This window comes from Otolemur garnettii, unplaced genomic scaffold (genome assembly GCF_000181295.1).
Source record: "Otolemur garnettii isolate 467f Iridium unplaced genomic scaffold, OtoGar3 scaffold00108, whole genome shotgun sequence".
NCBI classification, from domain to species: Eukaryota; Metazoa; Chordata; class Mammalia; order Primates; family Galagidae; genus Otolemur; species Otolemur garnettii.
The window spans coordinates 822886-833207 of NW_003852503.1; the positions used below are offsets into that span (position 1 = coordinate 822886).

The 10322-nt window shown below is 46.0% G+C and overlaps 1 protein-coding gene across 1 annotated transcript in view; it reads right to left on the minus strand.

Annotated features, from left to right (window-relative positions):
• Positions 1 to 10322, minus strand: part of FEZ1 (fasciculation and elongation protein zeta 1) — a 38438-nt gene that overhangs the window by 4743 nt on the left and 23373 nt on the right. Inside the window, exons 5-7 of the mRNA XM_012809605.2 lie at positions 7350 to 7621; positions 6178 to 6258; positions 3911 to 3986 (exon numbers count right to left, since the gene is read on the minus strand). Coding sequence (XP_012665059.1) covers positions 3911 to 3986; positions 6178 to 6258; positions 7350 to 7621 — 429 coding nt within the window. The remainder of the gene's footprint in view (positions 1 to 3910; positions 3987 to 6177; positions 6259 to 7349; positions 7622 to 10322) is intronic.

Sequence of the window (10322 nt, forward strand, 5' to 3'; positions counted from 1 at the left end):
GGGCTCAAGCGAGTCTCCTGCCTCCGCCTCCCAAGCAGCTGGGACCACAGGCGCCCGCCACAACGCCCGGCCATCCTTTGGTTGCAGCCGTCATTGTTGTTTGGCGGGTCCGGGCTGGGGATTCGAACCCGCCACCTCAGGTGTACGTGGCTGGCGCCTTAGCCGGCCGAGCCACAGGCGCCGAGCCCATATAGTTTCTTAAAAGATTTTTCTATAGAATTGACTTCTACCATATAGATTATGAATAATAATTCTCTGCTCATGAAAGTCAGACTTGCTCATTGGGAACATTATTTATTTTTTTATAATTATTTTTATAATTTTTTAAATAAATTTTTTTTTGTTGTTTGGGATTCATTGGGGCACAAAGAATTAAATTACACTGATTACATTTGTTAGATAACGTCCCTCTTAGACTTGTGTCCCACTCCCAAGAGGTGTGCCATACACCATCTTAAAGGCTTTTTAAAAAGGTTTTTAGGATGGTGCCTGTGGCTCAAGGAGTACAGTGCCGGCCCCATATGCCGGAGTTGGTGGGTTCAAACCTGGCCTGGCCAAAAACTGCAAAAAATAAAAATAAATAAATAAATAAATAAAGGTGTTTAGGGGCAGTGCTTGTGGCTGAAAAGAGTAGGGCCCTGGCCCCATATGCTGGATGTGGTGGGGTCAAACCCAGCCCCGGCCAAAAACTGCAAAAAATAAATAAATAAATAAATAAATTTATTCTCTACATCTCATCTTTCTAAAAAAAAAAAGAAAAGGTTTTTATTTTATTTTACTTTTTTTTTTTTGAGACAGAATGTCACTCTGTCACCCTGGGTAGAGTGCCATGGCATCTTAGCTCACAGCAACCTCAGACTCTTGGGCTCAAGTGATTCTCTTGCCTCAGCCTCCCAAAAATCCGGGACTACGATGCCCGCCACTATACTTGGCTAGCTTTTCTATTTTTAGTAGAGACAACAGGGTCTTTCTCTTGCTCAGGCTAATCTTGAACTCCTAAACTTGAGGGATCCACCTGCCTCGGCCTCCCAGAGTGCTAGGATTATAGTCATGAGCCACCATGGCTGGCCAGGTTTTTATAAATTTTTTAAAATAGCTTTTTCTGTTATGAAACTAAGTAACATCTTCTATTCATAATGTATATTGCAGAAGTCAGTTTTGTAGAAAAATCTTTTAAGAAAGTATATGGACCTTATTTATAATATCAAAAAGGGGGGGATGTCCATCAACAGATTCTTTCTTTTTTTTTTTTTTTTTTTTTTGAGACGGAGCCTCAAGCTATCCCCCTGAGATTCTTTCATTAGTGAACTTTCTTAAATGAATTGTGGTACATTTTTTCAATGTGGTCTTACATAGCTTTAGAAAAAAATGGGAGAGGGGTAGATATATAAGACATATTATTTATCAGTGAAGAAAGGAGGTTGTAGAACATGTATTAAATTTATAATGAATAAAGGCTAATACTCGCAGGAAAAAAATCTAGAAGAATAGTACACGAAAAGCCATCAGTAGCTCTCTCTGAATGAGACCATAAGGGATGTTCCTTTCTGTGGATGTTTCTCTAGGACCTGGCCTTTCTCAATGATCAAGTCTGACTTTCAAGAGCAGAGAAAACAATAAGTGGGGGGGGGTGCTGAGAGCTGAGGTCAGAGGCAACTGCAATCCCCAATTCATTTCCACGCCCTTGCTCTCCATTCATTACTCTGCCTACTTCCAAGACAGGGAAATGAAATAGGGGAAAAATCAGAAGTGGGTGAGGAACAGAGCTGGAGCCAGTGGCCAGGTCCAAAAAAGGAAAGAGATTTAACCTAAAGCCATCCAGGTGGTGTTGGGTTCTGTTTTATTTCTTCTGTATTTTTAGGCATGTATTCATTTCAACTGAATTGGATGCTGGTGGTCCTGGTTTCTTCTATTTTATTTTTTCTGTATTTTTAGACATGCATTCATTTCAACTGAGTTGGCTGGGATGACTTTGCAACTGAGCGTGGGCAGATGAAATGCCACACTAAGATTGCCGTAGAAGTACAGGAATTGCACTCAGGATAATATGTATCTAAGGCAATCTTGAAAATCCAAAGTTTATATGGGTTGTCCAGTTGGAAGAGCTTGTCTTTGGCCTATGTCCTTAATTCTGGGAGTCAGAGAGAGAAAAGACATTGTTCCCAAATGCATACGAAGATTTGCCACTAAGACTGAGAGCTTTTATAACCTGCAGGAGAATTGGTATCCAGAGAAGATGGTATTTATCCTTGAAAAAGAATAAAATACTGGAGGGCAGTATATCCACAGGATAGAAGAGATAGCCATAAAAAGAAGGTTAAGAAAATGTTAACTGATGGGACTCAAATCATGACACAAAATTTTATAGCCAGTGTAATCCCAGCTACATGGAAAATACAAAATATTATGGCTGAGGCGGTGCCTGTGGCTCAAAGTAGGGCGCCGGCCCCATATGCCAGAGGTGGCAGGTTCAAACCCAGCCCTGGCCAAAAACTGCAAAAAATTAAATATATATATATATATATTATGGCCGAAAAACACCAAAATAGTAACCATAGTGAAAAGGACAATGAATTATTTATTTTTCTTTGTTCACTTTTCCATATTTCCAAAATATTCAAGTCAAGGCTAAGCTTTAGCTATAATTTTTAAAATGAACTTGAAAAATAAAAACTACTCCACTCAGAACAAAAACAACTCTATTTCTTACTTAAAATGAAAGGATTTCATACTGAATTCCTGAATGGGTATCTGTAATAAATGAATAGGTCTTTCTTTTTTTGAGTCTATGATAGAGATATAACAACCTTTGTAACTTGTCCAAACTATTTTCCAAATGCTCACCACTCGTGAAAACACAAACAACCTACAAGTGTCAGCTCATTTCTATCTATTCCCTTTCTTAATATGTTTTAGTGCAAATTTATGCAAATCAAGGAGTTTAAAATGAGTTAAGAGCCAGTCATGATACATTGAATTTACAATTCTCAAGGAGGCAGTGTCTATTGGTGTAGGTAGGATTTCCATTTGCAGGAAGGCCATGGTGATGGGTTGTCACAGAACAGGGTGAAAACAGTTCTGCAAGATCAAAGCTGAAATGGCCACAGTGTAGATTTTCCCTCTACAAGTGTCATCATTATTATGTGCTATGATCTAGGAATAGATGACATTATTATCACCTTTAGCATGAGAGCCCGGCAGGCATCCCCCAGCTGAACAGAACCTCACTTTCCCTTCCACTGGGGTATTCAAGAGCCCCTCGTACGCTCATTCCCCCAAAGCAGCCTGTGGTGGGCTGGGTGGCCTCGCTGGTCCTCACTCTCTGCCTTACTCAGCTGCCAGGGAAATGGAATCTGTCTCGTAATCCGCTGGGCCTGTCATCCTATCTCAGCTTAATGTTTCTCTTCCTACAAGAGCCGCGCTGGCACTGCTAGCTAACTCCATGTGCCCTCTGGCCCTTTGGGGGTTGCACTGTTTGATATATATAAAGAGATTTTGCTTACAAAAGGCTCTTTATGACACACTGTCTTCTCCCATAGTGCAGAATGTTTATTAATATTTGATAACAGAGCCAAAGTGCTGGAGAGGAGGCAGTCACTTCCTGGAAGGAAAACTAGATTCTGTTTTTTCCAATTAACCTTACCCCACCCAAGAAGCCACCCAGCTCTCAGCTTCAAGGGATGTAAGTGGGGACCCGGCAACCTCAAGTTGCAGGAGGAGATGACCATGAGGTTGCAAGGCCTTGAGAACTGTGGGGGGAGGGGGCATAAAAAGTCCCCTGCGCCAGCACTGCCTGCCCCAATCTCCCCCACCGCTCACCAGCTCACTGCTCTGGGGACCGTCAGGCCTGAGGCACCTGTCTCAGGTGGGGTCCAGGCAGGGATGGAGGAAAATAAGTTGCTGAACTCACTGTTAGTCAGCATCTGCAGGTCTTCCACAGAGGGAGGAGAGGCTTTCTTCTCGTAAGGAATGACTGTGTTCAGATACTGCAAGACAAACAGAGTGTGCAGCGCTTGAGATGTAAGACAGGGTTCCTCTGGGGTCGAGATACAGGGGATGGTTTGCCTGGGAACCATGCTTTTCTCTGCGACATGTGCTCTGTCAAATTTGGCAGTCTCCACGGCGCTCATGTTCATTGGTGCACCGCTATCTCAGAACTTTCCCTCCACCTTTGTAGACTGTGTTTGTTTGTTTGTTTGTTCGTTTTTGAGACAGAGTCTCAGTTTGTCACCCTTGATAGAGTGCCATGGCATCACAGCTCACAGCAACCTCAAACTCTTGGGTGCAAGCTATCCTCCTGCCTTAGCCTCTCAAGTGTCTGGGACTACAGGCACCCACCACAATGTCCCGCTAGTTTTTCTTCTTCTTTCTCTCCTTTTTTTTTTTTTTCCTTTTAGTAGAGACTAGATCTCAGGTTCTGACCCTGCTCTTGCTCAGGCTGGTCTCGAAGTCCTGAACTCAAGCAATTGTCCTATCTTGGTCTCCCAGAGTGCTAAGATTGCAGGCTTGAGCCATCACACCCGGCTGAGATGTCTCTTCAAAAGCAAGACTTGGCCAGTCATGGTGGTTCGCACCTGTAACGCTAGCACTTTGGGAGGCTGAGGAAGGAAGTTTGCTTGAGTCCAGGGGTTTGAGACTAGCCTGGGCAACAGCAAGACCCTATCTCTACAAAAAATTGAAAAGTTAAAAACGAGCCAAAAAAGCAAGGCTTTCCTACATTTAACAAGGAAAAACTTCCCTCCATCCACTAACATCTTTATTCTTCCTACACTAGAAACATTTAGGTTATTTAGGAATCCTAGCAAGCTTTTTCTCCTTCAGAATGAAAGCAGAGACCACCACCCGGGGCGGAGGAGTTATATTTTCTTATCCTTTGCAGTACAAATTAAGATGGAATTGTTTCTCTGTAGTCAAAATGACAAGTGAGAAAACCTTAACCCCGCCTTATGTCTTGGATGTCGGATTTGCTCCCTCTGCTGGATGTGAGGTGCTCCTACAACAAAACCAACATCTTTGGGACCAGTGAGATATCAAGGACCAACCGCAGGGGAGACAGACCTTAATCGGGACAAGAGCTCCAGGCCCGAAGTTAAGAGACTTATATTTTCGTCTTGGCTCTGCCACTGACAGTGCAGCCTTGGGAAAAAGTTTTATATCTCCAGACCTTAGTTCTCACTGCTATAAAACCAAAGGGCTGGGTTAGAGGTTCCTAAATTCTCTCTTCCCAGGCTGTGGTCCTGGAATTCCAGCATTTAGAATTTCGCTACAGATTTATCCGAAACATATACACATTCCAAGTGCACTGATTCCACAATTTTAAGTTTGTTCAAGGTGATGCACCCCACGACGGCGGAGACCTCTCACCTTTGTACCTGAGGGCCTCATCACAGAGTTTAGCACATAACAGGCTCTTTTTTTTTTTTTTTTTTTGAGACAGAGCCTCAAGCTGTCCCCCTGGGTAGAGTGCCGTGGCATTACAGCTCATAGCAACCTCCAACTCCTGGGCTCAAGCGAGTCTCCTGCCTCTGCCTCCCAAGTAGCTGGGACCACAGGCGCCCGCCACAACGCCCGGCTATTTTTTGGTTGCAGCCATCATTGTTGTTTGGCAGGTCCGGGCTGGGGATTCGAACCCGCCACCTTAGGTGTACGTGGCTGGCGCCTTTAGCCGGTTGAGCTATAGGCGCCAAGCCATAACAGGCTCTTGATAAAAATTTCAAATACTGTCTTCATAACTAGAAATGCAACTGGCAAATTATTGAGCCAATGGGGAGAAGCCACATCATGGGTTGCCATCAGGGCTGGGCAGCTGAGGGGAGAGTCTCGGTAAGAACAGCTCCTGGGGTGATCCGGTGTGGTGGGAGAGTTAATTAGACTCTATCTAGGAAGGGCTCTGTGGTGAAGTGGATGCCCTTTTAATGCATTCTGTCTTTCAAACAACTTAATTCATAGACCTACAAGCAGAGTTGAGTTTGAAGTCATGTCCATGTTCAAGCTCAGGAAAAAAAAAGTTCACCTTTCTCTTCCTACTGAAGAGTGTAAAAAAAGGTCAGGACCTCTCCCCTCTTGCTCAAATGCTGAGATAATTCTGGTGAGTCACCACCCCTGGCTCTTTGTTGGGAAGGCCAAGTGGCAAGAATCTAGGCAGGAAGCTGGGCGCAGGGAGATGGCTGCTGGTACCTGCTTGTCGGTTCCCGAGGAGCCGAAGGTCTGGCGGATGCTGCTTTGCAGGATGTTGGAGATGCCTTCCATGCTGAAGCGCTGGGGAGAGACAGACACTCAGGAAGGGCAAAGGTTTCCTGCTCCCCGACGCCTCACCCCGGGAGTTCTGTAATCTCACTCACAGCCCCAGGGTTCTGCGACTAGACAGTAAATGTAAGACCCTGGCTTACAGAAATGGGCCAGAATTGAAGCCTGAGCTTTTCCAGACCCTGCTGCACCTCCTAGTTTTCCTGATTCCACCCTCCATCGTATAAACAGAAAAAAAAAAAACAGTTCAGTAAGACCTAGATGAACAATGACACTAAGATCTTAAGTGGAAAATAAAATCTTCAGCTGTCAGGAAGGGATAGGCTTAAAGCAACTGTCCTGATCCTGATTTTGTAGCTTTTCTTCAAAATACACTGTCTAGCCCCCATTCAGTAAAGTCTCACATAGGAAAAAGTATTTTGAAAAAGCCCTTTGGATGATTCTACTGAGTGACCCTGATTAATAACCATGGGTTTGAGGGAATCCTGTCGATAGAACAATAAGGCATCTGGTCTCTTCCCATCAGTGAAGACACTACCTACACCCTAGAGCAGGCATCCTCAAACTACGGCCCTTGGACCACATGTGGCCCACCAAGGACATTTATCTGGCCCACCAGGTGTTTTTGCTGCTGCTGCCTGCCCTGCTTAGCAGCCGACTCATCCCAGGGCCCTCAGTCCGGCCCCCCAACAGTCTGAGGGACAGTGAACTGCCCCCTGCTTAAAAAGTTTAAGGACCCTTGCCCTAGAGGGAGCAGTCAAGACCGTAATCTGTGCCAGTAGCAGAGATCAGACCCAGAGTCCTGGGCCCATCTCCCCCAGCACTAAATGTCTTCACACTACATTCCAAGGTCTCCCCTGCAGAGAACACATGCCGTGTGCAATTCTTTCTTAATATTTATATCATGCGTCCCCTGTTAGACTGTGAGCTCTTTGGAGAAGTAGAGGAGACAGGGGTATCTTCTCCCTCTTTCCGAGCCCACTGTCTGTTACAGGGTTCTGCTCAGTAAGGATTTGGAGGGCACTGCGGGGTCAGTATGGGCACCTGAGGTGCCTGGGGTTCAAGGTCAATGCACACAGTCGTCCAGCTGGCTGTGCACATACCTTGAGAGGCATCTGGTTTCCCTTCTCTATTCGGCCGCTCTGCAGGCTCAGCCCTTTCTCTTTCCGCCTCTTTTTCATCAGTTCTCGCTGTTCCTTCTGCTTGTTCTGAACTTCAATGAGCACCGTGATGAAGGAGTTCTTCACTTCCTTCTCAAACTCCAGCTCGTCCCGGCGGGCCAGCTGCTGCACCAGCTCCTCTGAGAAGTCACGGATGGCACCCTCCACCTGGTCCAGCAGCTCGGTCAGCTCCGACCCAGACATGTGCCTCAGCCCTGCAAGGGAAGAACATCCCACAGGAAAAACCTACATCCAGGCCCCACCAGAGTGGCTGCTGGGGCCGCCACCACTTGAGATGGGACTGCCCCTTGGAGGAGACCCCCTCCAACTCCACAGAGACTTCACAAGTGGGCCATGCCAGGAAGGAAGGGGCCCATATATCAGCTGCAGAAGAAAACAACACTCTCAGGAAATGAAGATGCAAGAAGAGACATCCCCTAAGGAAACCCATGGATTCTGTCTACAAAAAAACATGCGTGGACATACATGTGGCTTTTTGATCCTTTGTTCCATTTGTCCAGTGTCTCTGGGATACGCCTCATGTGATGTGAGCCAAGAGCTGGGGCTAGGGGTGCACCAAGAGGAGGTTTGGGCCTCTGTGCTGAACAGCCATCAAGAGGTGGTGTTTATTCCCAAGAACTGATCAAGAGTTAGCTGATAGCAAAATAAGCAGACATTCTGAGGCTTTCTTTACACCTCTGGGTCTGGGCAAGAGTGTCCTTATTCAGAAATTCATGAGACACGCAAAAGACTAACAACGTGGAAAAATGAAGCCTACGAGGTCAGTACAGAGCAGTCTCCTCTTTCAGAGAAAAGAAAAGGGAACCTGAGATAAAAAAAAAGCAAATGACTTTGTTTTAATTTCTTGTCTCCTAAAACGTCTTCATTTAAAATAGATTTGCCTTTGGGAGGCCAAGACAAGAGAATTGCTTTAAGGCCAAGAGTCTGAGACTAGTCTTGGTAACATACACAAAAACACCAAGGGCGGCGCCTGTGGCTCAAAGGAGTAGGGCACCAGCTCCATATACCAGAGGTGGCAGGTTCAAACCTGACCCTGGCCAAAAACTGCCAAAAAAGAAAACTGTAACACCAGGGCATGGTGGCCTACATGGGGAGTCCCAGCTACTAAAGAGGCTGAGGTAGGGGAATCACTTGAGCCCAGGAGTTCAAGGTTGCAGTGAACTAGGGTGAGACCCTGTCTCTAAAAATCAGTGAATGAATTAATTGATTTAATGGATTCAGGGAACATCTTTTAAAATGTGTCCTCATCTTGGAATACTGCTGGGCCATAAAAAGATGGAGACTTTACATCTTTTGCATTAACCTCAATGGAGTTAAGACACATTCTTCTTAGTAAAGAATCACAAGAATGGAGAAGCAAGTATTCGATGTACTAAATACTAATATGACGCCAGTAGGCAAACGAGTGATAGAAAAATGCAATTCAATTCAAGTTGGGGAAAGGGGGAGGAGAGAGGCGGGAGGGGGACGGGGGTGCTCCCCCATAATGGGCACAATGTAAGGGTACCTGGCACACATCCTAGGTGAGGGGCACAAGTACAACAGGACAATGCAAACATTATGACTTATAGATTATAGGTTATAAACATAATCCTTTATAACCTCACATCAATCTGAAATTTTAGGAAAACAAAAACGCGTCCTCATCTAGCAGCATCTTTCTTTTCTACCTCAGAACCCGTGTTCCTTTTCCCTTCTGTTCCTGCCCAGCCTGGGCGTTTGCTGACGTGGTATTTTTGACTTCCCCCTATTTTGCTCTTTGCGGCCGTCCTCCTTCTGCTTTGTTGCCATTTCGCTCTGCACTTCAGCTGTTTTTCCAAGTCTTTTGCTGAATGCTTCTATGTTTGGGATCTTTGTGTGGCTGCGAAAGGCCGGGTCGGGGCAGCTGGGAATGCAGTGACACAGCCAACCCCACCCCCCCAGCCCGCACAGACCTTTCTGCGGCCCTTTGTCCGGCCTCTGCCCTTCCAGGCTGGGGAGTTTCGCTAGCAGGATGCAGTTCTTCAGGTCATGTCTCTGTTTTTACCACCTCCAACCTTATCTGGACCTTGGTATCCTGCCCAAACTTCTCTCTCTGTTGTTCCCAAGCCGGTTACCCCATACTCAGCTGTGCTCCCAGGCAGTCCCGTAGCGTGGACACTGTCCCCCCCCCCCCCCCCCACCAGAGGTGGATCAATTTTGCCTTTGCTGTGTTACGTTTTTACATGTAATGCTTCATCCAGGCCTTTCTTTGCATGATCATAATTACAATAACACCTGTGTCTGAGCCAGGCTGATGCCTGTAATCCTAGCGCTCTGGGAGGCCAAGGATGGAGGATCCCTTAAGCTCAAGAGTTCAAGACCAGCCTGAACAAGAGTAACACCCAGTCTTTAATAAAAATAGAAAAATTAGCCAGGCATTGTGGTAGATACCTGTAGTCCCAGCTACTCAGGCGGCTGAGGCAGGATGGCTTAAGCCCAGGAGTTTGAGGTTGGTGTGAGTTAGGTTGACTTCATGGTATTTACGCCTGGGTAATAGAGTGAGACCCTGTCTCAAAAAAAAAACAAAAAACCTGTGTCTGACAGTTAATATGATACACAGGTTAAGAGAGTGGACTCTAGTGTGAACCAACTGGTTTCAAATGTTGTGTCTGGCCCTTTTGACTTGTGAGTGGTACAAGGGCAAAAACAAATTTCAAATGAGAGGCTTGGCTCGGCGCCTGTGGCTTAAGCGGCTAAGGCGCCAGCCACATACACCTAAGGTGGCAGGTTCGATCGAATCCCCAGCCCGGGCCTGCCAAACAACAATGATGGCTGCAACCAAAAAATGGCCAGGTGTTGTGGCGGGCGCCTATAGTCTCAGCTACTTGGGAGGCTGAGGCAGGAGACTCGCTTGAGCTCAGGAGTTGGAGGTTG